This window comes from Falco rusticolus, chromosome 11 (genome assembly GCF_015220075.1).
Source record: "Falco rusticolus isolate bFalRus1 chromosome 11, bFalRus1.pri, whole genome shotgun sequence".
Classification (NCBI taxonomy): Eukaryota; Metazoa; Chordata; class Aves; order Falconiformes; family Falconidae; genus Falco; species Falco rusticolus.
Window position 1 is genome coordinate 30,702,377 of NC_051197.1, and position 26,264 is coordinate 30,728,640.

Consider the following 26,264-nt stretch of genomic DNA (forward strand, 5'->3'; position numbering starts at 1 on the left):
CCCCATCCATGCCTGGCTGTGGCGGGGCGGGCGCCTGTCTGCGCGCCCTGGGCTGGGCTCTCCCGGCTGGGCGTGAGTCAGCCCACGGCACACGTGCTCTTCCTGTTGGGAGTGACTCCGGTGGAGCAGCCGATAAAAACCACGCAGGGGGGGGAAAAAGCAATAGGCAGCCGGTGGGGAGCCCTGCCGTCGCCTGCTGGAGCGGGGGCCGTGCGCTCCCGGCACCAGACATGGCTGGGTGCTGGCTCCTGCCCCTCTGCGGCCTCGTGGCTTCTCTCCTGCCCGCAGCCCGGAGCGCCAACGGAGGAGAAGGTGAGGCCTCGGGGAGGTCGGCTGTGCCTGCTTTCGTGCTGGCGTGTGGTCCGGCTGGCAGCCCTGCCCCAGCGCCGGGGAGCCGGCTGGGTGCTCGCCCCTCCTGCCTTTGGGGTGAAAACTGGATCTATAGGTGCTTCTCCTTACATTTCCCCTGGGGTTAAATATCCCATGGCCATGAAGGCTTTTGGGTTTTTTGCTGTCATTCCCTTTAAATAACTTCTGTGCAATTACTTCACTGCTTTCTGTATAAAGCCCTGCTACCTGGGTGGGATTTGGGTGTGAGCACGAGCATCGCCCAGGGAGCGGGTGGCTGATCTGCCTGCTGCTGCTGCTGGAACCAAAACCTTCCCTAAGCCCGAGACGGAGCTGGAAGCAGCCAGTCTGCTGTAGCAACACGTGTGGTGTTTGTATTTTGTGCAAGTCTGTAGGGCTTGTGAGATGCCCCCAGCCCCACTGCACCCCACGGGAGGTGGCGAGTCTCCCACGGTACACAGACTGACGGCGAGCTGTAGAGGTCCAGAGAATCCCCTTGCACGTGTAATTGTAGCAGAGAGCGCAATGTAGGGATGTCTGCGTGCATGCAGCCCAGTGGCGATACAGGAATGGGGTTTCAGTTGCATTGGTGAATAGTCTGGAGATGGCTATGTTTGGCCAAAACCAGGTTTTCACATGTGTTTTGTGAACACATAATGATTTAAGTTTTTTCTGTCTGCACTCCTGGCCTTCTGAAACACACTCACAGGGCTGGAAGTTCCAAAAGAGGCTCTTTTATTAATCTTGAAGTGTAGTGAAATGTGACAAGGGAAAAAAGTGCTGAATAAGTGGTTTTCCTTTTTTTTTAAAAAAAAAAAAACCAAAAACAAAAACCAACCACTAAACCTGATTTGCTTTGCATGCCACTTGAGTAATTATTACAGCAGCCTTAATTGCATGCAAGTTTTAAAATACTCATGTAGATTCTTCCCCTGGCTCTGCCTGGCAGCACTTGGGCAGCTGCTGCTTTTCCATGGGCTCTTGAACCTTTTCTGCACGTAGGTAAAAGCCGTAGCCGATAACTGACTGTGCTTTTATGCTGCAGCAGACCTTCCGAGCTGGTTCAGTGGTGCGAATTAGTCTCCTGTACTGTTACTCCTCCGATTGTGGCGTTAGATGTGTGCCTGTAACTAGCAACCGTTTGCTTGCAAATGAGGTACTTGAGTCACACTGGGCTCATGTACCATCTGGTCGAGCGTTGGTCAGGGCGCTTGTCCGGCAAACTGCACGGAGCCTTGCCTGAGCAGGCGAGCGTTGGCCTGGGTGGTGGGTGCCTGCATCACCTTCAGACCCTGGAGGGGTCTCCCAGGCTTTGGGGAAGAGCTGGATGTGGAGGTCAGAGCTCAACAAGGTGTCTAACTCAGTGTGTTGGAAAGAAGGCACCAGCTTTTGGCTCCTGGTGTGTGGTCTCTCCCTGACGATGCTGATGGAGACACGGGCAGGTCTTCCTGCAGCGAGAAAGCTGTGGGGTGGGGGAATGGGGATCCCCAGGACCTGGGGCAGCAGGTGGGACAGTCTTCTGGGTCACTGTCCCAAAAGCACAGAGCAGGGAATGGCTTGTGTTGTCGTGGAGGCTTCGTTGCATGCAAAGCTCTGCTGGATCTCTTGATGAAACAAATAGACATTGCAGACCAGCTCGTGCGTACAGGGCTATCGGATTTGCTCCTTGCAGACCCAGGGCCAACCTCATTTTCTGGTTTTGTGAATTTAAAAAGACAATTTAAGACGTCCGAAGCTGCCCGACTCCTTCTCCAAGCCTTTCTGATGTGGGAATTTGTCTTGGCACAGCAAACCGGCATTTTTCACACTTCGTTCCACTGGGTGGGAGCTGGGGGAGTGATGTCTTGCCGGATGCATGCCATGACCTCCTTCATCCCAACACAGTGCTGAAGAAATACGGCTGGAAACTTCTCCTCTGTAGAGCCTGTTCTTCTCCACAGTTGTCTGAGAACTGGATGATCTCAGGGCAGAGCCTCAGGGCACCTGGATCCAAAACTGATCCTGTCCTCAGCTGGTGCTCATCTTCCAGCAGCTCCTGCATGCTCTGTCTCGTTAGCAACTCCAGCGTCTCGCTCTTGGTAAAGATTAACCTGCCCGAGCTTTCCAGTTTCCAGGAGAAGACCAGCAACAGGAACAGCTACACTGGTGAGGTGGTGGCACTAATCTGTAACAGCATCTTAAATGGCTTCAGATTAATGAACCCTGAACCCATGCCAGCGCTGGAGAGCTGGCTCTTAACTGCTGCGGCCTCAGAGCAAGACCTGAAAAAAGGTTTTCCTTCCCCGGGGGAATGGTGTTCATGCCTGTGATTTAGCAACCCAGTAATCCTCTGGGTTACGTAGATGTAGGGTGATGCATGGGTGGGGTTTAACATGACGATCCTTGTATGGGTCCCTTCCAGTCTGAGGTATCCTAGCTTTTGTGTGGAGGGATGGGGTGGGATGGACCCCAAGCAGTCCCGCTGTGAAGGTGATCACAAACACCTGGAGGAAGCCCTGCACTGCTGCTCTCGGTGGGTTGTCTTGTTTCATCTCTGCCCTCTGGTCACTAGTGATGTCCCCTGAGGCTCTAGATGCTTTCTCGTACCCTAAGTGGCACGACTTGTGCACCCACAGGTGCCCTCCCAGCGGGCTGGGGTGGCAGGACACCTTCTGCAGCCAGGTCTCGGTCTCCTGGTAGACTGCAAGGGGAGGACCATGTTTGCTGGGGCTGTGGGGAAAAAAAAAATATACCTCTCTGTTTGCTGGTGCATGAGGTCATCTCTTCTTGGCAGCAGGCTGGGCCGCGGCTCGCTGAGTGCCTCCGTCTGGTATGCAGGTGCGATGGGTGTGTGCGAGGCGCGGGTGTGAGCGCTGGGTGCTGCGTGCTTGGGCAGTGAGCGCAGGAGGCTGCGCCTGGTCCCGGCAATCAGGGATGCAGAAGCCAGGGACCTTGTAGCCTTCGGCTAAGCGGTGCCAGAAGGGCGCTGGGACAGAGGAATGTACCAGGTACAACCCGCTGTCTGCACCCCTGCTGCCATTCCCGCTTGCTGTTGGGTTTCATCCTGCCAGCGCTGCCGGAGGTGACCTGAGCGGGGGGTGGGCAGCTGGGGACACCTCTCGACTCCCAAGGAGCTCCGCAGTGAGCAGAGCTTCACCCATGGAGGCTGAGGAAACCCTGGCAGCACCGGGGTGGTTTGGAGCAGCTCGCCGGCAGGCTCTGCACCCCTGCAGACCCTGCTTTTTCCCTCAGGGTGTGTGTTTCTCCTGCCTGTCTCTGCCAGCCATTCCCTCGGTTGTGTCTGCTCTGCTCCATGGCACTGAGGAGCTCACCTGAAATAAAGGTCCTCAGGCTTACACACTCTATACTGGCCACTGAGGGCTTGGCAGGTATATGAGAAGTGGCTTCAAGAGAAGACCTGGGCAAGGCAATGAAGAAGGTAGCTGGAGGGGGCATGTCTGGTGAGATACCTGCCAGTCTGCTCTCCAGAGGTCCCGTCTGTCCTGGCTGCAGTGGGATGCAAAATCTCATGCCTGTCTCCCCTGGCATCCATCATGCAGTGATGTGGGCAGCTGTACCCTTTCTTTCTGTGGAGGGTGAGGTGAGATGACCTGTATAATCTTGCCAAAAACATTTTTTTTTTTTTTTTTAATCTACCTCTTGGCTGGCATGCTTCTGCCAAGGTTCCTCTGATCAGAAACCTCTCCTCATCACCCGTGCACTTGGCCGGGAGGACACCTGCACGGAGGGACCTGGTGGAAGTTTGTTGAGCTTTTCCTTCTGGGCTCACCCCAGTCAGAGGCTGGGTGAAGCAACACATAACCTCAGGGATCCTTCCCTTTTCCCTGTACGATTCCCCGTGCTTTTCTCAGGATAAAGTTTGGGGTTTTCTTATCATCTCTGCTTACTCAAAGACCTTGTTGTTCTGGAAGACCTCTGAAGGGATGGAGAACATCCCTGGCCATGCTGCACTGTGGGGAGGGGCTGTCTGGCTCAGGGGGGGGTTGTCCATCCTGAGCTGTGTTGGCAGGGAAATAGATGTTGGCATCGCTTCAGAGCAGGAGGGATGCTGAGTGTGGTGTGGGCACTGGTGGCACTGGGGTGGTTGGTGGATGCAGATGCGTGGGGATGGGAGGTTATTAGCAGGGCAAGAGAAGGAGGTTTGCGTTGCCCGGGCTTGTTCCTTGGCCAGCAGGGTGGGTTTACAGCTTCATAGCTGGTGCCCTCATCTCTAAGGATGGTTTGAGATGTGTGTCTCTCTCTCTATCTCTCTCTCCTCTCCCCAGTCTGTGACTGCAATGGGATGTCCAGGCAGTGCGTCTTCGACTGGCACCTCCTGAGGGAGACGGGCAATGGGTACCGCTGCCTCGGCTGCCAGGGCAACACGGAGGGCGCCCGCTGCGAGCGCTGCAAGGAGGGCTTCTTCCGCCAGCGCGAGCGGGGCTGCTGCCTGCCCTGCCGCTGCCACCCCCAGGGTACGTGGCCTATAGCCAGGAGGGGTTGCGGGGGTCGGGGGGCTTACGGTGCCTGCTGCCACCATGTCCCTAGGCTCTGCTGAGCATGGGGGCTGGGGCAGGCGCTGGGTCCCTGCGCGCTGGGCCTGAGCGCTGTGGGAGGAGGGAGCGGGGCCAGCTTGGCTCCAGGTGTGGGACTGGGGGGTGCTGGAGCCCAGCGCCGTGTTGCTGCACCATAAGTTGTAGGAGCTGCTCCTCCACCTGGGTGCTTCACAGCTCGGTGCTGGGAGTGCTGAGCCCCTCAGCAGCTCAGGGCTGCAGCCAGGCTTCAAAACCCACCTGCCCCCTGAAATTATCACAGGCTTACAGGGTGGTTTGGGTTGGAAGGGACCTCAAAGATCACCTAGGCCAACCCCCGGCCATGGGCAGGGACACCTCCCACCAGACCAGGTTGCTCCAAGCCCCGTCCAGCCTGGCCTTCAACACCTCCAGGGATGGGGCACCCACAGCTGCTCTGGGCAACCTCTGCCAGTGTCCCCCCACCCTCATCACAAAGCATTTCCTCCTTATGTCCCATCCAAACCTCCTCTTTCAGTTTAAAACCTCTTTCCCTTGTTCTGTCGCTACAGGCCCTGGCAAAAAGCCTCTCTGCCATTGCACCACCTCCCCTCCCGAGGTGCAACGCTGTGAATTCAGAAATTACCCTTTCACTTTTATGATGCAATTAAAAGCCTTTGCAAAGCTCGCCTTTACACACTGAGCCCTCTTTTATAAATCGGAAGGCCAGAGCAAGGTCTCCCGGAGCCCTCCCTCCCCCAGGCTGAGCCACCCCAGCTCTCCCAGCCCGTCCCCACAGCAGAGGGGCTCCAGCCCTCCCACCGTCCCCGCGGCTGCCTCTGGGCCCGCTCCAGCAGCTCCATGGCTGGCGGGTACTGGGGACCCAGGGCTCCAGGGGGGTCTCACCAGAGCGGAGCAGAGGGGGGGCACCCCCTCCCCGGGCTGCTGGCCACGCTGCTGGGATGCACCCAGGGCACGGCTGGTTTGCTGGGCTGTGGGCGCACAGTGCTGGCTCATGTCGTTTGTCACCCAGCAGTGTCCCCTTCTTGGCAGGGCTGCTCTCCATCCATCCATCCATCCATCCATCCATCCATCCATCCATCCTTCCTCTAGTCTGTCCCAATATTGGGGATTGCCCTCACCCGAGTTCAGGACCTTGCACTTGACCTTGTTGAACTTCATGAGGTTGACATGGCCCCACTCCTTCAGCCTTTCGGCATCTCTCTGGGTGGCATTCCTTCCCTCCAGCACCTCCACCACTGATCCCTGCCTCGCTGAGCAGGACCCTGTTCTGCTCCCCACTGAATTTGGGGGGTGGGCATGAACCCACTGCCACCTGCAGGAGCTGCCCTCGGGAAGCTGCTTGCCCCTCCCAGCTGCCATCCCTTCTCCAGGACTGCGGCCCAACCCCCACGCAGGGAGCGGCGGCTTTTGCCAGCTTTGTCAGTCGGGCTGATGATGCTTCCTGAGTGTCGCAACATTTGGTGGGCTCTGCAAAGGCTTTTAATTGCACCATAAAAGCAAAAGGATAATTCCCAAGTTCACAGTGTTGTGCCTTGGGAGGGGAGGTGGTGCAAAGTGCCCCGGTGCTTGGGGATGGACTGGTGGCTTCAGCCTCTCCAGCTCCTCCAGCAGCTCTTTGCAGACTGCAGGGCTGCCAGGTGGGATCTGTAGCTCTGTGGTGTTTTCGATGGGTCTTGTGGTGGTTACACAGTAGATGTGATGGCTCCTGCATCCTCATCAGGTTTCAGCTTGCTCCGCAAGTAGGTGGCTCGTACATGTGGCACTGAGGTGTGGTGGGTACTGAAATGCCTGTTGGTCTCAGCCTGTTTTCTGCACATGAAAAACAGATGGCAGGAGGCAGAGTAATAGGCTTTAGGGTGGTAGGAGAGTGAATATCCCCTTGGCCACCCCCCACGCTGGCATGCAGGGAGGGCCCAGCAGCAGGATGGGTGCCCATGGCTCTGGCATCCTCTCCCCTTGGCACCTGCGTGGGCACAGCATAGGTCAAACCAAAGACTCTGCCATGGCCTTTGGCCCCCTAGGGTCCTTGAAGAGGCACCAAAATCAAGTTCTACTGATGTTTACTAGCAGAGGGTCTGGCAAAGAAGAAGAAATTTCTCTGCCCAGTTTGCATGCCCTGGAGTCCATCTTGTCCTCCACAATGACCTTTATGGTAGGAAAGAGGATCCTTGTCCTGGGCATGTGGTCGATGCCTGCTGGAATTTATCTCCTCCCGCATCAGTCAGGGAGGCCAGAGCAGTTTAAACAGCCAGCCCTGGTGTCTCAGCACGGTGCTGGGATCTCAAGGTGGGACCTGCTGCTGGGGCTGGGTTGCTCCTCACGCTGGTGTGGTGCTTTGTTCCCCTGGCCCACTGGTGGCATCCTAGGGAGGTGCCTGCCCAAACCGATCCTTCCCTTCTTCCCGCAGGCGCCCTCAGCCCACAGTGCAGCAGTGACGGCCGGTGCAGCTGCAAACCTGGCGTGATGGGCAAGAAGTGTGACCAGTGCCAGCCAGGCTTCGAGTCCCTCTCGGAGGCCGGGTGCCAGAGGAGCGGGCAGTAAGTGCTGGCCACTACCCGTGGCACGGGGACAGCTGGTGGGCCGGTCTCCAGAGCTCTCCCAGCTGCTGTAAGAAGCCCACGCTGGCTGAAAGCACCCTGGGCGAGGGCAGAGGCACTGTGTTTCGTGGCAGCACAGACAGCCTTAAGCTAACCTTGCTGGCAGAGAGTGGGCTCCACCAGGGCTGGACCTCCGTTCCAGCCTGCAGGGCTCACCGCCATGCAACAGCATCAAAAGCTGAGCTTAACCACACTCTGAGGAGCTGGCTTTATTATCCAGATAACACCAAACAGGCAACAGCCAGGCTAGTCAATGTGACATAAAACCCACCCACGCGTGGGTCTGCCTGGTGTCGGTGCCGCTCACGAGGACTGCTCCAGCACAAAGATGTGCACGCAAAGATCAGCCCCTTCCTTTGCATGAAGCCCTGTTTAAGCACCTTCCACAGTGTTTCTGGTTTGGTTTCCTCAGCATTGTGTCCTCTTCTTTCCTGCTTCACCCTGCTGTTGCTCCTTCGGGGTCCCTGGCAGGCAAAGGGTGGGGGTGAGGGGTGGCTGCCTGAGCTGTGCTGCCGTGCCTGGCCTCCTGCCCGAGCCTCCCCGGGGTGTTGCTGCCTGTTGGAGCCCAGCCAGGGACTGTTAAGCTCAACCAGGGTTTGTTAAGCTCAGCAGAGCTTCGCTTTGCTCTTTTAGGTGGGTCTGGTGCTCGGGGGTGTCCTGGGGCAGTAGCATTGGGCACTACCTCAGCCTGGCACCCATACTGGTGCAGCTGGATTAATTAGGGAGATGGCTCTGCTGGTTGTTTTTCCTCTTCTAGCATGGGACTGGTAGCTGGTGGGGCAGGGAGGGGTTTCTCCACTGTCTTGTATAACAGCTGGGGCCACATAGCTCCCTGGCTGAGCTGGAAATGCAGGCGGAGGTCCCCGCTGTCCCTGTTGCAGGACCCTGCAGTGCGAGTGTGACCCGGCCGGCAGCACGGGGGACTGCATCTCCGGCCGCTGCGTCTGCAAGGCGAGCGCTACCGGACAGCGGTGCGAGAGGTGGGTGGCAGGAGCACTTGTGGAACCACTGTGTGGCATGTCCTCAGTCTCTCTGGCAGTCACACCCCTGGCAGTTGTGCCTGCCCATCTCACCATCCCAGCCTGGCAATGACCTTGACACCTTGGCCCTGCTGTCATTAGAGGGCTGACTGTCTTGAAAAAAAAGAAAGTGGACTTGAATGTTGTCACCTTGTGTTTCCCCAGGTGCAAACGAAACTTCTATAACCTGGATGCGGGAAACCCTGCGGGATGCTCCCCCTGCTTTTGCTACGGGCACTCAGCTGTGTGCGTCAGCGCGGACAACCACAGCATTTACAACATCACCTCCACCTTCCAGCAAGGTGAAGCCCCAGCAGGACATCCCTACGGCGCCTGAGGGTGTTTGCCATCCCTTCTCTTTGACGTGCTGGAGGAGCTGGCTGGTTCGCAGCCCTGCGGGGGCTCCCTGTGCTTTGACGGGTGGGGTGGCTTGGTTGTAGGCAGAAGTGGGGTGTGAGGGTGGCAGGGACCATAGGCTTGCTTCATGTCTTTCCTGACACTTGGGAGGAAACCTCTGTGCCCAGCCTGGCTTATTTACAGATGTGTTGGCACAGGGATATCTGTGCTGCTCCCTCAGAGGTCAAGAGGTAGGGAGCTGAAGGGTTTGGATGCGACACAGCTTGAGAAATTTGCTGGAGTCCTGGAAGCACCTTCACTGTCCCTGCTGACTGGTCCTTGTTGGTGCTCCAGGTGCTGAAGGCTGGAGAGGTATCCATCAAAGTGGCTCCCCAGCCCAGCTCCAGTGGTCCCCGCGCCATCAGGATGCCTTCATAGCGGCAAGGAGATCGGAGCCGATATACTTTGTGGCGCCCGGTAGGTGCAGGAGAGGTGACGGTGTCCCCTTTGCTTGGTCTGATTCTGGGAACCAAGCCTTCAGGAAGGAGGAAGGCCAGCTTTTAAGGCTTTAATTTCCTCCCTTTCTTCCCTTCACAGCAAAATTCCTCGGGAACCAGCAGCTGAGCTACGGCCAGATGCTCTCCTTCGATTACCGCCTGGACCGAGGGGGACGCCAGCCATCTCCACATGACGTGGTCCTGGAAGGAGATGGCCTGAGGGTCACTGCCCCCTTCCTGCCCCAGGGGAAGGTCCTTCCCTGTGGCATCAGCCAGATGTACACGTTCAGGTAAATGGAACACTGGGGCATTTGGGGCAGGGTGAGCAGGGAAGGCTGCAGCTCTAAAGAGCTCCTGGATTCAGCTGTGATCCCTTGGAGGTGGCAAATAGCTGCCTGGTTTGGGCTGGATGCATCTCAGGTGCTTCTCTCCTGGATGAGGAGGGCACTTTGTGAGAGGGGCAGTAGAAAATTTGGCTTGAGGCTGGGCTGGGCATTGTGCTTGGTGTCAGTTGCATGGGTGGAGGTTGTTCTCCAAAGCCTTGAGCTGAAGGAGGGAGATGGGGAGAGGGCTGCTGCGTTTTCTTTGCAAGGCATCTTATTTTCTTGAAACCGGTTCCACTTCTCCCCCCTCCCACGGGCAGGCTGGATGAGCACCCGAGCAGCAAGTGGAGCCCGAGGCTGAATCACTTTGAATATCGCAGGCTGCTGGGAAACCTGACAGCAATCTGGATCCGAGCCACCTTTGGGGAGTACAGTAAGTTGGAGGAGAGCTTGCAAGCATTAGGTTGACTTCTTGTTGCTGGAGGTGCCAAGTCTCCAGATGGAGGCACCTTTTCTAAAAGGTAGTAAAATAATAATAAAAATAAAAGTAGTGCCTTAAGATGGGCAAAATATAATTATGGAGAGATTAAGCAGGATGGCAACGGTGGGGACAGCAAAGCCTGGGCTCCAGTCTATCTGCCCATGGGTTTGCAATGAAACACACGACCTGCGCAGGTCCCGGGTGCAGGGGACTTACAGGTGAACCAGCTCTGTCTCCCTCCAGGCACCGGCTACATCGACAACGTCACCCTGGTGTCGGCGCAGCCCGTGGCTGGCGTCCCTGCGCCCTGGGTAGAGCACTGCGAGTGCCCGGCGGGGTACGGGGGGCAGTTCTGCGAGAGGTGTGCCCCTGGCTACCGCAGGGGTGACCCCCACCTGGGGCCCTTCAGCATCTGTATGCCGTGCAACTGCCAGGGGGGAGGAATTTGTGATCCTGACACCGGTAAGAGAAGCCACTGCCACGCTGTGCTTGTAGGGTGTATGGGATCACAGGGTGGCTGCCTGCTTCCCAAGAACTGAATTACAGGGGGGGGTGTGGGGCACTGAATGGGGTGAGATCACTGACTTGGGGGGCTGGAGTGTGGGGAACATCATGGACAAAACTCCCCAGAGCCTAGAGATGCTGCAGTCAGAAATATGGGTAAGATGCATTTGGACCAAATCAGGTTTAGATAATGCTCATTCGAGAGAGAAAAAGCATCTCCTACTGCCTGGATAGCATTAAAAATATGTCTTCTGACCTTTTCTTTTAAAGGTAAGCACGGTAACTTGTCAGGCTGAATGGGGCTCTGAGCAACCTGATCTAGTTGAAGATGTCCCTGCTCACTGCAGGGGGGTTGGACTAGACGGCCTTTAAAGGTCCTTTCCCACCCAAACCGTTCTATGATTCTATGTGGTGTGAGTAGATATCAACCATATGATCATGTTTTACTACCTGTCTTGTTAAAATAGCCCACAGTGTTGCCATGTAAAGTCAAAGTAACGTGAAATTAAGCTATCGGTATTTTCCAAGTCTGAGTTGGAATTTCTAAAAATCTGAGCATTGAACAGGAAGCACAAAAAGCAATGTGTGGCTCCTTGGGAGCTATGTGAGCTGTGACAAATGAGATACAGCCACCTTTGGGTGGTGATGGCCAGCCTTCCCGCCCTGGGATGGGCTCCTGGTGGGGTCTCGCTGGGCTTCCATTGCAGGAGCAGGACATGGTCCTTCCTGCGTGGTGAGGGACTGATGGGCAGAGCAATGGAGCACTTATGGGCAGGCGTGGGGATCTCAAGGAGTCCAGTGGAAGATGCTGGAACATGGGTGCTTGTGCTGCTGTGGGTGGCATGGCCACCAGTGAAGGGTAGCCAGGAGGTGGATTGGTGGAGGGTGTCCCACTGGGGGTGAAAGCAAACTGCCCTAAGCCCTTTCCTTCCTCCTTCAGGCGAATGCTACTCGGGAGATGAAAACGTGGCCAACAGTGTCAGCTGCCCCTTCGGCTTCTACCGAGACCCACGGCAGCCGCACAGCTGTAGGGCATGTCCCTGCAGCAACGGCCAAGGCTGCTCGGTGGCACCAGGTGGCGAGGAGGTCGTCTGTGACCAATGCCCTCTTGGAGCTGCTGGTAATGCCCTTCTCCAGGTTGCTTCTGCTCTGCCTTTCTCTAGAACTTCTACCTGCTGCACAGGGAGATGCAGGCATCAGCAGGCCAGGATGCTCAGAGCCAGGCAGATCAACCCCTCTTCTCAGCCCGGCTTACCTACGGCACTGCCGCTCCTGCCGGTCAGGGGGTGTTTCAGCCCCAAGGGCTGAGTACACATGCATTGCCCCATCCTGGGAAAGGTTCTTATCTAAACAGATAACGTGGATGGAAAAAGGATGGGTGGAGAGGGAGGGGAATAGAAAAACAGCAAAAAAAACCCCAAACCCAAACAAGAAGGAAATTACTTACCCAAGGTTAGTTGTTGCACCCAGCTTTTGAGTACCTGTCTAGTGTGTTGTGCATTTGGCGGTGCGGGGAGGGGAGATGATGTTGTGAAGGCCCTGATGGGGTTGAACACCCTCATTTCTGAGGGGCAGGAACAGTGAAGCAGCCTCTGCCTTCTGGGCAAGAGCATGAGCTTCTCCTCACCTCTTCTTTCCCAGGAGCCAACTGCGAGTACTGTGCTGACGGCTATTTTGGAGACCCAGCGGCTTCCCGCGCCTGCCAGCCGTGCCGGTGCAACGGCAACGTGGAGCCCAACGCCGTGGGGAACTGCGACCGCCGGACAGGCGAGTGCCTCAAGTGCATCTACAACACCGCTGGCTTCTACTGCGACCGCTGCAAAGATGGCTTCTTTGGGAACCCCCTGGCCCCCGATCCCGCTGACAAGTGCAGAGGTGAGAGCCAGGCGCTGTTTGAGCTGGGGGTGAGTAAGAAAATCCGTGCCAGAGTGCAGAGTGCTTGTTGGGAAATGGGATGCTGCAAAAGTTGAGGCTGGAAAGCGGGAGTAGAGAGCAGGAACTGGAGCAGAGGGGGTAAACGGTGGGAGGAAAGCAGGGGGAGAGGGTGGGTGGAAGGATGTGCTAAGACTTGAGGTGGGGACAGGCTCCTTTTGAACCTGTGCCGCTCTGACCTGCAGCTTGCGCCTGCAACTCAGCTGGTGCTGAGCCCTTGAAGTGTGGGAGAGATGGGAGCTGCATCTGCAAGCCCGGCTTTGAGGGTCCCAACTGTGAAGAAAGTGAGTGCCCGGCTTGCTACAGCCAGGTGAAAGCCCAGGTGAGCATCTGTGCCAGCCCCAGGGCCACTGAGTGGCTGGGGGTGCAGCGATACACTTAGCCTCAAGCATCTCCTCCTGACCCCCTCAAGCTGCACCTGAACTTTGGGTTTGTACCCAATTCAACCGATAAAAAAACCTGATGACCTAGAACTGCTGGCCTGCTGTGCACCATCCAAGAAATGAGTCCTTGCATTGCTCTCCATCCTCTGGATGGACCGTGGACATGGTTCCTACCCTAGTCTTTCTAAACGTGGGTTTGGCATCTCACCGGCTGATGGCCTGATCTGCTGTGGTTGCAGGTGGACCTGTACCTGCGGCAGCTGGCAGAGCTGGAGCTGCTGTTCTCTGAGGTGCAAGCTGGTGGTGGGGCCGAGAGCCAGGAGCTGGAGGGGAGGATGCAGCTGGCTGAGGAGATGCTGAGGAGCATCCTCAGGGAAGCCCTGAGCCTCCAAGGTACCATCTGCCCCCTGCCCTCGGACGGGGCTATCTGTGCTCTATCAGGGGAGAGTTTTGCTGCCTGTGTCTTTTTGCTCAGCAATGAGTTTCTATTCAGCCTTCCTCTTTCCTTCTCACCAGCCTCTGACAGGTCTCTGGAAAGCCGTGTGGGCCGGATGAAGGGGCAAGGGTCCCGTTTCTGGAGCCGCTTGGATGAGATCAAGGCAACAATGGAGAGGCTGAGGTCTCTTGGGAGCCAGTATGAGACACAGGTGCAGGACACCCGGCAGCTGCTGGAAAGAGCCAGGCTGGACCTGGACCGCAGCACAGCTGCTCTGCGCCGAGTGGTAAGAGCATCCATGTGCAATGTGCTGCTTGTCTAGCCCAGGGCTGAAAAAACTCCATGGAGAAAGCAAGAATTTAACATATTCCAGTTATTACATTTTGTTTGTGAGAGCGGAAAATATTCTGGTGGCCCGGTCTGCAGGGCTGGGAGCTGGAGAGGAGCTGACGGGGGTGTTCGTGGGGCTGTGGAGGTTTGGTGGGCTGCAGTTGCCGCTTGCTGAACGGGGTGAAGGGCAGCAAAGAGCACTCATGCCTCTCTTCCTCCCTCCTCAGACCGTTCCTGTTTCAAACCTCCCTGGGGGCTCAAATCAGTTCTTGATGCTAGCCCAGGAGGCTCTGAGACTGGCCAACAGGTGAGTGAGTCGCTTCTGCTGTCAGCTGAGAGGGAGGGGAGTGGGACTGAGATCCTGCTGGGCACCCAAGAGGTCCTTTTGGGGGTCCTTGTCTATTCAGCAGGCTGCAGCTGCCACCACCTCTGTGCCAGCCCTGCAGCAGGGGAAGATGTGGCTGCTGGGCTGGCTTCGCTGCCCTACAGGGCTGCCCTCAGTTGTCTTTCAGGGGGGAGTTGGGTGTGTTCTGGAAGCATCTTTGGGGTCAGAGTTTGGCCCATTGGCATGGGCAGCATCTCCCCTGGTGCTTCTCTACCCTTGGGAGATACAGGAGGGGCAAGCAAAACGTGGGCGCCCTTCTCCATCACAATGTGTTTCCTGAGAGGGTGTGATCACCGCTGGATACAGTGGTAAAGCGAGGTGGTGGAGAAGACTCGGGTGGGAACCCTTTCTCACGCGCCCCCTCCCCTGTACCCTGCAGCCATGCGCAAGCTGCCAACACCGTAGAGCAAGCCGCGAAGGCGGCGCGGGAGGACGCGCGGCAGGCGCTGCAGCTGGTGCGCACGGCTGCTGGCGGAGAGGCGGCCGTCTCCGGCTCCCTGCGAGGGCTGCTCGGCAAGTGAGTTCAGGCTGCGCTCGCCCGCGTGTCACGGGGGGGTGCGGGAGGGAGGAGTGGGGTGGCCAAGGGTCCGTGCCCACCCAGCTGAGCCGCAGAAATGTGGTTGGAGGCAGGGAATCACCCGGACTTGGGTGGCCAGGCAGTCTGAGCGGCGGAGGTGCAGGGTGGGCAGCGCTGTGGAGCATCTGCTTCCCACCCCGCAGACCACGCTGCTCCTGCGGGCCCGCCTGCAGCTGCGGGAAGGGGTTTAACACCACGTGGGTGAACGGGCTCCCCGGAGCACCTTCCGCACACGGTTGCAAACTTGGGCTGGGTTTAGCCCCAGGGTGGATTCAGCCCCGCGTTGGCTGGGTGGCTCTCTAGGTTGGGCTGGTGCCTCCTCAGAGCCCGCCATGGCGTGAGGATCTTTCACACCCCTGGGGGGTATGAGCAACAGCCCCGAACAAAGTTATGGAGCTGAATGGGGCTGTGTAGGAGGAAACATCCAGCGGTAGGGCAGGGATTAGCAGCACCCAGGTGGAGCCTGTGCCGGTTCAGCTGGTGTGGAGCACGTTTTGTTTCTGGAGTGGGAGTTAGAAGCCAGCGGGTGCCCGCTGGGCAGAGGGGCTGGGATGTGGGGGGTGTTTGCAAGTAGCTTTCCCCATGTGATCAATCTGCATGGGGCCTTGGAAAGCACGAACAGGTTAATGTAGGAGGCAGTGTCAGTGCTGTGGTGGGAGGCTGGCAGCGTGGCTGGTGCAGTGTCCTTCAACCTCACATCCCTACAGGTACGAGGAGGTGAAGTTGCTGGCCGGAGGCCTGAAGGCTGAGGCTGATGGGGTGGCCTCTGACGCAGACAAGGCTTATCAGGGCAGCCTGGTGCTCCTCAACTCCATGTCCCGCCTGACCAAGACTGACATTGGGTCCTTTGAGGTGAGGGCTTTGTGCCTGCGGGACGAGGAGACCCCCTTTTGCTCTCCCCTATGCCCTCCCTACTAGCAGCTCAGCCCTTCCCAGGGCTCTGTCCCACTGGAGAGCCATTGGATATGCATCTTCCCACTCTTTTGGCCCTGTAGCTGGCCATGGCAGAAGGAGTAAGAGAGAAGCATCTGTTGCTGCTTGCTGTGGGTCCTGGAGAGCACCAGGAAGATGCTGGGTTCTTCCAAGAGATCCCAGTCACTGCATCTCTGTTTCAGGGGGAGGCAACCCGGCTGAAGCAGGATGCCAGTGCTCTCCTGAGCCTGGTGGACACCTACCTGGCACAGTACAGGCAGCTGCAGAGCCGCACGGGGCGCTGGGAGGAGGAAATCAAGCAGCTGCTGCGGCAGGGAGAGGGCGAGAGAGCGGTAAGAGGCTGGCTGGGGGCTGCAGCTTGGGGCATCTTCAGCCCGAGCTGGAGCCACGGTGCAACGGCCACAGCACCACCACGACCACGGGGACGCAGCCCTGCCTGCCTGCTGCGGGGCAGCACCCGTCCTCAGCCGTGCAGCCCCTTGGGCTCGGTTTGCTGGAGCTGGTGGGACCCCACCGCATGCACGGAGCTGCCGGGCAGGGTCTCGGCTGCACATCTCCTCCATATGAGGCAGGTTGAAGACCTGCTCCCGGAAAGATCGGAGTCCAGTCAGGGGCTGGTTGAGGAGCACTGGCACAAGCTTCTGCTGATGGATCAGGCTGTGGTAGATGGATTCAGGCATTTGGGAACAGGCTGATGGGTCTCTTCCCCCAGTGTGGCTCCTTGCAGGCTGTTCTGGGACTGTCCAGTGCTCCCGTGCAGTGTCCTTCATCTGTCCTGTCCCTTTGGCCTGTCACAGACACTGACGCAGCTGCTATCCCGAGCCAACCTCGCCAGGAGCACAGCCCTGCAAGCCGTCAGCGCTGGCAACGCCACCTTCTACGAGGTGGAACAGATCCTGAAGAGCCTCCGGGGTAATGTCCTAGAAAAAAAATTTTCCTTTCCCCTCCCTTGTGGGATCTCACGAAGGCAGCACAGCTTCATTGCTTCATTTCCGCGTGTGTTTCTTTTCAGGCTTTAACCTGCAAGCAGATGACAAGAGAAGGGAAGCTGAGGATGCCATGAGGAGGCTCCCGATTATCAGCAGCATGGTTGCGAGTGCCAGGGAGAAGACGGACCGAGCTGAAGCTATCCTGGGCACCGCCGCTTCTGAATCCAAGGCGGCCAGCAGCGCGGCAGGGGAAGCGAAGGAGATCACCGCAGGGATCCAGCAGGTGAGGACAGGCTCTGGCCCTGTTGCTGGCAGAAAAGCATTTGGAAGGGAAAACCATGGAAGAGGAGGAGATGGTTGTAACCTTCGTGGTGGACCTGATGCGTTGGGTTTTGGCCTGAGATTTGTCTACAATGGATCCTGCAGATACCAGAGCTGGCTGTAGATGACTGGGGGGGGCGGGGGCGGGGTGGATCTCTGCAGGCACCTTTGTCCCATGCGGATCTCTGTGGTATATCTCTGTAGCCACCTTTTGGTGACCAAGGGGATTTTTCCAGTTCCACAGTCTGAGTCACTGACAGGCTTGTGAACTCCCAAAACTGATGTTGGTGGGTTCAGCTCCCAGATTTGTAATTCCCCAGGGATCTGCTAATATGTGCAGGAGGGCTTGATCCATGGTTGTAGAAAACCCTCTGGAGCAACTGGTGGGAGGACATGAAGGATGCAGAACAGCCTGTGACAATGTTGGGTCCCTGTAAAAGGAACCAGTCTCCACCAGCTCCATGTCCCAGCACACCCAGATTGATTTCAGCTGTGCCGTGCCCCTCTGAAGGTGCCTTTGCCTTCTCTAGGAGATTACACGGCTGAAGGTGGAAGCCAACAAGACAGCCGATGGTGTCCTCGCCCTGGAGAAGGCAGTGGCCTCCCTGCAGCGTGAGGCCAAGGAAGTGGATGCTGAATTTACGAGGAAGTTCTCGGAGGTTGAGGCAGATGCTGCTGTGATACAGGAGGTCGGTCCCCATCTTCTTTGCCTTGCCCCCCTTCCCTGTTGACTTTGGGACTAGACTTCACGTGACAGCTGCTGCCTTGCCTTCCTCAGACAGCTCAGGAAGCCCAGGAGGTCCACGCCAAGGCTGGCCAGGCAGGGGTGGTCGTGCAGGAGATGTTGAGTGCCCTGGAAGAGCTGCTGCGTCTGATGAGTAGGTTTTGCAATGCTGCTGTAGGGTATGGATGGAGATGGGTCCCTGCTGGGCTCTAGGCAGGGCTGCTGGCAGTGTGGTGGGGAGCTGCCTCAGATGGTGCCTGTAAACGGGCCGAGCAACGGAATGGAGATGAAATATCTAGAAAGATCTAGACCTCAGCCTCCATCCATGTTTCCTTCTTCCTGATTTTCCTATTTTGCAACAGACCAGCCTGGTGCTGTGGATGAGGATGGCCTGAAGCAGCTTGAGATGAATTTTCGTAAAGCCAAAACCAGAAGCAACCAGCTGAAGGATGAGATGTCGGAGCTGGAGCAGACAGCTGCGCTGCAGAAGGCCCGGGTGCGGGTGCTGGAAAGCAGCATTGATGAGATCCTGGTGGATATTAAGAACCTGGAGGATATCCAGAGGAATCTTCCTCCAGGCTGCTACAACACCAAAGCCATTGAGCTGCCGTGAGCAAGCTCTGGAAAGGCTGCAGCGCCTGCCAGGCTGAAGGCAGGAGAGCCTGGCCCAGCTGCCCTCCCCAAACCTGGTGGCACCGATTGTGCTGAACTGACCCTTATCCTCCAGTTCAGCGTGGCGGCTGAAATTCACGTCATCACGCTGGCTCTGGAGATTCCCTGATTTTTCAAAGTGGTCCGTCCCTCGGTCACGGGAGGAAGGAGATGCCTGGTTGCGTGAAGGTGCTACTGGCTGAAGAACAGCCCGTTCCAACATTTCTCTGAGATGCAGGTGGGGGGTTGCTTGTGTTGTCAGCCTTGGGAGTCTGCACAGTTCAGAGCCTGAAGTTCATGGCTGAGAGGTTCTCTGCCCGCTGTGGATCCCCTCTCCCAGTTTGGCACACACACAGAAGGACTAGAAGTTGCCTTACTTTTGACACTGCCACTGCCACCTCCTTCCTCCTTATGTTCTCCACGGCGTCTTCCTCGCCTTCAGTAGCTCAGGAGGCCAGGAATGAGCACTGTGAAGAGGCAGCTGGAAGAGATGAGTTTTGAGCTGTGGCACCGTTGGTGCTTCACGTGGCTTCCTCCTCCCAGCCTGCCCAGTCCTCACCTTGCTGGGAGTGCTGCTGGCATGGTACGGCTGTGGCTTAGACATTTGGCATCAGGCGCCACTGATGACCCTTTTCATAAAGCTGCAGGTCTTCCATGGTGCTTCTCAGTAAGGTGGTTACTGTTCTGCTAAAGCGGGGGGAGGGGGCGGGGGGAAGAGCTGCCAGCTGCTTCCGAGCTTGTAGCGGTGGGCTGGGTGGAGGAAGAGGGGGGGTCCCAGGCACAGCAGGTTAGCAGAGAGAACTGCTGGGTCTCCTGAAGTGGAAAATCTTTCCTGCTCCACCTGATCCCTTCAGCCAGGAGGAGAGGGTCCCCTTGCTTTCTCCTGCAGTTCTTTTCAAGTCCCAAAGCCCCTGAGGGGTGGCTTTCTTGTCAAAGCTCCTCCTGGGCAGACACAGGTCTCCTTACCTTCTGCGCTCAAGCACAACCTTTCCTTCCAAGACAGCTCAGTTTGGTACTGGGCAGCTTCCTGGGTGTTCCAGAGCCCAGGAGAAGCAAGGTGGCTGTCCCCTCGGCACAAGCACCCAGGACCCTGCAGCACATGTCGCAGGAATGGGGGTTTTCTCCAGGGACCCGCAGCCACGAGCTCTCATGTCCGAGAGCCCAGTCCCATCCTGCTGGAGTGCCTGTGCCCTGATTTGATCGGTTTGGAAATATCAAAGATGTCTGGAATGTGTCTCTGCCTCTGGTGTGGTGCTGCCCGGTCCCGCTCCCTCCCGTGTGGTGCTGGATGTTTCTCAGGCTCGAGCAGTTGCCCGCCCTATGCTTCCCACCATACGCCTGAGCAGAGCTGGAGGAGCTGAGGACTGGAGCATTCACATCACCCGCCTGCGGCTTTCCTGTGGGTCCAGCTCCCTTCTGACACCGCTCCCAGCTCCCTTCAGATGCCATCTCAGGGGAAAAAAGATCTAGCAGATGCTAGAAGTCAGCTCTGCTGAAGCCCCTGACCTGGGTGGTGGTGAAAGAGGAGGTCCTGGACAGGAGGATACTCCGGGGGACTCACCCCTCACGAGCTCTGATGCTCTGATAAAGCATCACCCATGCTTTTGCTTGATCAGGATATACAGAGTACTCTGTTTGCCTTATACTTCTATTTAAGCCAGATGTCTCCTTGTCTCTGGTACATCTTCCTTCTCCCGTTGTACATCATAGGGACAGGTATTATGGACCTGACTTCATTCTTCCACAAGCTGGGTTTTTTTACAAGGGAGGAGGTCAGTAAATAATGAATACCTTTGGGTGGCATCTTGCAGCCTGTTTTATTTTTCCCGGCTCCCTGGTGTGGGTGAGTTGGGCTACCAGTTGTCCCAGCAGTGCAGTTGCTTGTTCTCTTTGTGCTGACTCAGTCTTGGGGCTGTATTGAAATGACACCAGTAACATCTTTGGTTTGTTTTGTTTATTACATAATTTAAACATTTTGCTGATAAAGTTTTTTTTTTGTCAATGACCATTTTTTTTCATATAGCAACAGAAGAAAAAAAAATAATCAGGCTCCAAAACTTGAAACAAAGGTGAAATCGGTGGCATGGCAACTTCAGCCCCTTCCCCCCCCCCCCTCCCCCCCCCCCCCCTTTACTTATTTTTTCCAAAAGGCATTTGAAATTAATTTTTCTTTCAGCAAATTGCACTGTTTAAAAGTGGAGGTTCAAAGACCATAACCCACGAGCTTCTTCCCACCCCTCCCCTGCACCCTGGAAACCCCAATCCCAGGCAGTCGCGTGGATCTGCAGGGATAATTCTTTTCTTTTCCATACCTTCCCAAAGACATATTTCCAAACCATTCCCAGAACTGAACAACCAGTTACAAACCCCCCGTCCCCCCCCCCCCCCCGGTCCCGTGAGTTTTGCTGAGCGGATACACGAAGGCGCAGGTAAGACTAGTAAGACAGAACGTACTCATCACCCGTACCACAACGCTACGTCTCCAAGGCATGCCGTCCTAACCGCAGCGGGATGGGAAGCCGGCAGGCTCACCCTGCGCCCCATCCTGCGTACCTGAGGGAGGGAGGGATGATCTGAGATGGCTCTCGGATGTGTCACCTGCCTGCCTTCTCCATCTCCTGTGTTTTATCTCCCTGTGCCTTTTCCTCAGTGAAAACCTACTGTCCTTCCTCCCCCTTCAGAGAGGCATCGCTGCCCCAGGGGGGTGAGATCCCTCTCTTTGCGTGTGTGTGTGTGTTTTGGAGGCTGGTTGCCACCAATTGCTTTTTCTCCTCCTGCTTGGAGCCAAGACACGTGGGTGTGACGCCTGGCGAGGAGGGGAGGCTGTCTGAAATCACTTCTGTGTTGGGGTGCAGAGGGGCGAGACACTGAAAAACTGAACATGTAAGAACGGGTGGGGAGGAGTCCAGCTACATACGTGGGTGTCTCATGGATGAGATGTCCCGCCACGGGCACCGGCCTAGCGCGCCAGCTAAAGGGAGCTCAGTAGGGTATTGGTGAACAGCTTGAAGTGGCTGAAGACCTCCCTGGAGAAGGGACATCCCTGCACTCAGAGTCCCACATACACTCACCACCCTCTCTGCTTTGGCATCTCCGTATCTCCTCACCCCATGGCATATGTACGCAACCACCTGGAGATACCAGAGCTGGTGCTGAGGGCTTTGGCTGATGAATTTACGACAGTTCAAGAACAAGCCTCTCCATGTGGAGGGAAATCCCTGGCAAGGAAAGACCTCTTCTGGACTTTGGGCAAGTCACATCACTTCTGTCTCTCCTGCTTTCCCTTCTGGGAAGGGCCGTGCCTCCTTGGAAGCTGTTAGCTATTGCTCACGAAACCCTGCCTGCTGCAAAGAGCCTGTGGCTGTAGGCTACCTGCTTTTGCCCAAAGTTGCTTGCTGTTATGGAGATGTCAGCAGCATTCAGCAGGTCACCAAATTCAGCACTATGTCTCATCTTGGGAGCTTCCACGAGAGCAGCTTGTGACCCTCCATAAACTTTTGTGACCCTCCATAAACTTTTAAGGAAGAAAAAAAAAAAAAAGGTAATTTTTGATCTTTCCCTAAAATGCCCTGGAGGACTGTTAGCCTTCAGGTGTCTCAGTGTGATGATGTCCCTTGCTGGGGACTGGGAGCTAGTCACAGCGCTGCCCTAGGAAAGCCACAAAGCCAACATGGGCAATGGTTGTGCTTTGGGAGAGGGTGGTGCTGTGGACTAGCCTGAGCCTAGTTAGCCCAAATGGGTGGGGAGTGTGCAGGTGTCCAGGAGCTATAGGCAGCAGGGCTATACCCAAAGCAACACAAGGTTAGATGGAGCAAAGGGAGAGGAAAAGGTGTGGAGTAAAGCAGGACCATACCTTCCTCCTTGTGGCTGTGGCCTTTCCCAGGGCTTCTGCAGGGTCCTTGCACCCCAGGGATGCTCAGCAGGGCAAGGGCCTGCTTCAGCAACCCTCCTCTCTGCAGGTCTTAAGTAATTTTCTCTTGCTCCATGTTACCTGCCCCGTTTTTAATGCCAGCATCTCCACTAGGATCCATCCTTGGCATTTGAGGGCACGTCGCAGGCAGGAGAGCAGGAGCCTGGCATGTCCCAAGGGATGTGTGAAGTAGCCACAGCCAGTTTGGGAGGGGGAAAGTTTCATGCATTTAATAAACTCTTCAAGGAGAGGGTAGGAGCAGAGGGAGAAAGGGGAAGTTTACAGACAGAAACAGAGAGCTGGAGGATGGGGATGGACCCAAGCCCCCATGAAGCTCAGTGGGGTTTGGGGCAAATTCTCACCAGAGGCTTTGGGTCACTACCTGCTGCTGCTTCCCTCATTTTTTGGCTTCACAAATGGTAGGTCCCTTTTTCGGTGCTGTGGGCTGCCCCCTCCAACACTGAGTCAAGAGTTAGAGCATCACCCCAACTCCACTTGCCTAAGGGGTGGCTTGGTTTCACTTGCAGCCAAGGCAAGGTGAGACACATCCCCCCTAGTCATGCTTTGGCAGCAGTGCTTGCCAAGGCTTCTGCTTCCCTTCAGAAATGCCCTCCCTGTGATTTTTCAGGGCCAGGAAGAGGGTTTTGTGAGCTGGGTTGTCTTACTGCTGCCCTGAGGAGGTTCACCTGCCGTGGGGCACCAAGCCAGCTGGGTTACAACTGCCTGTTGCCAACCAGGATTCATTTGGTCATCATGTTGAGAGATCTAACGGGCTCACACTAAAACTATTTAAGAAAAAAACAGTCCACCTAGATCTATTGAGCTGATGTACTGTAAGATGATGCGGAAGAGAAAGCCCCTGCTCTGAGCATGCTGGGAGGATCGACCAGGGGGGCCATCTCCCAGTGATGCTGAGAGGGGGGTGTCTGAGCTACCTCCCCTCGAGCGCACTGAGCACATCGCCTTTTTACCGGCCACCCCCTCCCTGCCTGCATACGCGAAGAGGGCAGTTTCCCCAAAAAAGAGACCAAACCGTTCCCTTCGGGGCCGTGCTGCGGTTCCCTGGACATTGCTGCATGATGGAGCGTTGGTGCCGGGGGTGAGAGGCAGGCACGGGCGGGACGCCATGGGGTGGGGGAGAGAGATGGAGACACGGACTGAGAGAGAGAGAGAGAGAGAGAGAAAAAAAAGTGATGGAGAGCTGTAGGCAGGCGAGACACGAGGGCTGTCTTGCTGCAGGACCTCTGGCGCTTAGCCGGAGGCGTTGATGTAGAGCTGGCTCTTGAGGATGTAGTCGATGACGGGCTGGCAGAGGTAATCCACGACGTGGCCATCCCCGTGCTGCAGGGCCAGTCTAGGGGTGCGGGGGGAGAGAAAGGGGTCAGAGCCTTCCTGGGTGCATCAGGTGCCCCCCGCAAGCAGAGCGGCTGGTTGGGGGGCACCCCTCTCCCCGCTCTGTGGGGGGAGTCCCCTTGCACCACCCACCTGCTTTTGGTGGAGCTGACGACCGACATGGGGTGGTTTGAGTCATCCTTCACCACCAGAATGTTGTTCTGCAGGGGAAGGAGGAAGCGAGGAGTGAAGGGCCAGCCTGAACGTGGGCGTCTGCCCTGCCAGCCTCCCCAGCCCGCTGGCCTCGGGGGGCTGCTGTGCGGTCGCCCCGTTGCTTGTCCCACCTAGCAGCTGAGAACATCTGGCCTTGAGGTGTTCTGTGCCCTGTGGCAGGAGCACTGCCCTGCGTAAGGAGGGGCTGCAGGTCCCTTTGCAGCCTTCCTGGCCATGCTGGCACCCACTTACTTTGTACTTGCGGAGTATGGAGGAGTGGTTCATGATCCGGTCAGGGTCTGCTCCATCCCGAGGCACCACCACGATCCCAAACTCCCCGACAATCACCTCCATCTAGGAAAAACCAAAGTGGAGTGATCTTTATAACCACCCCACGCAAAACCTGCCACTGTCCACCAGCTCCCCTGCACCAGAAGAGCTGGGCCGTGGTTTGGGATGAGATAGAAAGTGAATCTGAGGCTATCACAACTGCCTTTGGCAGAAACTTGGGACCATCATGGCATGGCGAGTGGTCTGCAGGGGATGAAATCAAGAGGCCCAGGGTCAGGTACTGTTACTAGATGTTGAGGTTAGGCTTTAGGGAGGGCTTGCAGCAGAAGGAGAGTGACAGTAGAAGAGGTTGCCCAGAGAGGACATGACTTCTGCTTTGCTGGAAGGCTTTATGAGCAGGATGGACATGTTGGTCCTGAGAGAGGTCTTGAAGGGGCATTCTTCCAAGGCTGTTTGCACCAAGGCTGGTGGCCATATTTTCTGCTCCCGCTTGTGTTGGGCGAGACAAACCAGGCTCATCTGGAAGAGCTCTGGGTCAGCATGTTCAGGCAGCAGGAGCCCGTGAGGTGGTGCTGGTGCAGAATGACTCCGCCGCCTGCACTCTGGTGTCCAGTTTTTGTATCCTTTGTGCTGTTTTTTGCATCAGGACTTGCCTCATCTCCAACTTTGCAGCCCTTCAGAGGAGATATCTGCCAGCTCATTGTTTTAAAAACCTTGGGACTTGAAGATGCGGTAACTGATTTTAGAATTGGTTGAGAGGCTCAACCTCAACCGGGAGGAGTGGGGAGGTTGTGTTGGCTGGCCGATTTCAGTGAAGAGCCAGGTGAGGTCCCATACCCAGCACTAGTCTGGCTGCCAGGAGCAGCATGTGGGTTGGTAACCCAGTTCTTCTCTAGTGCTGGTGTCTTTCCAGGAAAGTATGGCTTCTTCAGGCAGGGACTGTGGTGTTCAAGGTGTCCTGCTGCAATGTTTTACTGGTGGGGGGTGGGGGCACAGAGAAGTGGGCAGTGGGTTTCATCCCTTTGAGCTGAGGCAGTGAAGATGCTGAGATGGGCTGGGATGGGTTTACTTCTCGATCTTTGTAAAGATGGGTACTTGGGTATCCCACGTTGCAGAAAAAGCCGTTTATTAAGTGAAAGCTGTTGTTTTGGCTGTAAACATGTCTAATTTCTAACATCTGGCCAACTTTTGTAAATCCCTTATTTCCTACCTCCACACCTCACTCTGCTGGGACTGGCATCTACTTGATGCTGACTCCTTCCAAGGGACAAGGAGTGGGAGCGAAGCCTTTGGAGATCCCTTGGAAGGGGGTTTACCCTGCACCCCAAGTGACATCCCCTGTGTGAATGGTGAGTGGGAGCAGGGCTTCAGGTCTGTGGAAGGGGAGGCAGGGTAGGGCTGGTGACCCCGAAGCAGAAGACCCTGTCTCTCAGGCTGCCTGTGTGTAGGAGAGGGGAGGGTCAGGGCTGGGATGGGGGAGGCAGCGGGGATGGTGGGGATAGCTCCTGCCATGCCAGGGGACCTGGGCAGCTCCCAGGAGTGCTGGGTGTGGGAAGCAGAGGAGGAGGAGGAGGAGGAGGAAGGGAGCCAGGGAAAGAGAAGCACGGAGGGGTGCCCAGTGGTGGTGACTCACATCTGCCTCGTTCCAGAGACCAGGGATGCAGAAGGATTCCAGCAGGTCGCTGCCACAGAGCAGTAGGATGCGAAGCTCTGAAGAAAAGAAGAGGAGAAGCTCAGACGTAGGAGCAAAGAGGGCTGAGCAGGCACTGCTACTCCCACCACCCCATTGCACTGCTCGGGGGCACCTTCTTCTGCACAGACCTCCCCTGCCAAAACAAGTCCTGCTAAAGATGCTGTGGTCCTTCCCACATCCCTGCAGGTGCCAAACTTCAAACACCCCCCACCCTAATTTACTTCAGCTCCTCTCCCATGCTGCTGAGTTGCTGTCAGCATTGCTAAGTGCTGGTGAACTGCGGCTGTGGTCCAGCCCTGGAGGTGGGGTATCCCTGGGAAAGGGAGTCATTTCTCCGTGCTGTGGGCACCCACCACCACTTTGTGATCTGCTGCAGAGGCTCCGGCCACAGGGTGATGGGGAGAGCCCAGGGGACTGCCCAAAGCCCTGGGCATGGCTGTGTTTGCATTAGCAAAGCTAGTGGTGAAGCACTGGAGGTTTTCCTTGTTTATCTTGAAGGATTTCCATGTCCTCCCTTTCTCTCCCCAGGCTGGGACTGGTGCTTGCTGACAGCTTCCTTAGAGGGTTGGCTTTGCTGTTCAGTGAGAAAGTTGTCCTGTGGGGAG

The 26,264-nt window shown here is 56.6% G+C and overlaps 2 protein-coding genes across 2 annotated transcripts in view; one reads left to right on the plus strand and one right to left on the minus strand.

Moving 5' to 3' along the window:
- The first annotated feature begins 230 nt into the window (after positions 1-230).
- Positions 231-18,858, plus strand: LAMC2 (laminin subunit gamma 2). The gene is made up of 23 exons (XM_037404048.1): positions 231-312; positions 4,614-4,802; positions 7,270-7,399; positions 8,341-8,439; positions 8,644-8,780; positions 9,169-9,291; positions 9,412-9,601; positions 9,955-10,067; positions 10,359-10,577; positions 11,560-11,739; positions 12,261-12,494; positions 12,737-12,873; positions 13,174-13,327; positions 13,451-13,656; positions 13,928-14,007; positions 14,465-14,602; positions 15,370-15,514; positions 15,778-15,927; positions 16,393-16,507; positions 16,608-16,807; positions 17,376-17,534; positions 17,624-17,723; positions 17,932-18,858. The coding sequence occupies exons 1-23, from the start codon at positions 231-233 to the stop codon at positions 18,180-18,182; spliced, it is 3,531 nt and encodes a 1,176-aa protein (XP_037259945.1). The 3' UTR covers positions 18,183-18,858.
- Positions 18,859-20,068: 1,210 nt separating this feature from the next.
- Positions 20,069-26,264, minus strand: part of NMNAT2 (nicotinamide nucleotide adenylyltransferase 2) — a 31,661-nt gene continuing 25,465 nt past the window's right edge. The window contains exons 8-11 of the mRNA XM_037404854.1: positions 25,600-25,676; positions 23,928-24,029; positions 23,616-23,683; positions 20,069-23,484 (exon numbers count right to left, since the gene is read on the minus strand). Coding sequence (XP_037260751.1) covers positions 23,382-23,484; positions 23,616-23,683; positions 23,928-24,029; positions 25,600-25,676 — 350 coding nt within the window. The 3' untranslated portion in view covers positions 20,069-23,381. The remainder of the gene's footprint in view (positions 23,485-23,615; positions 23,684-23,927; positions 24,030-25,599; positions 25,677-26,264) is intronic.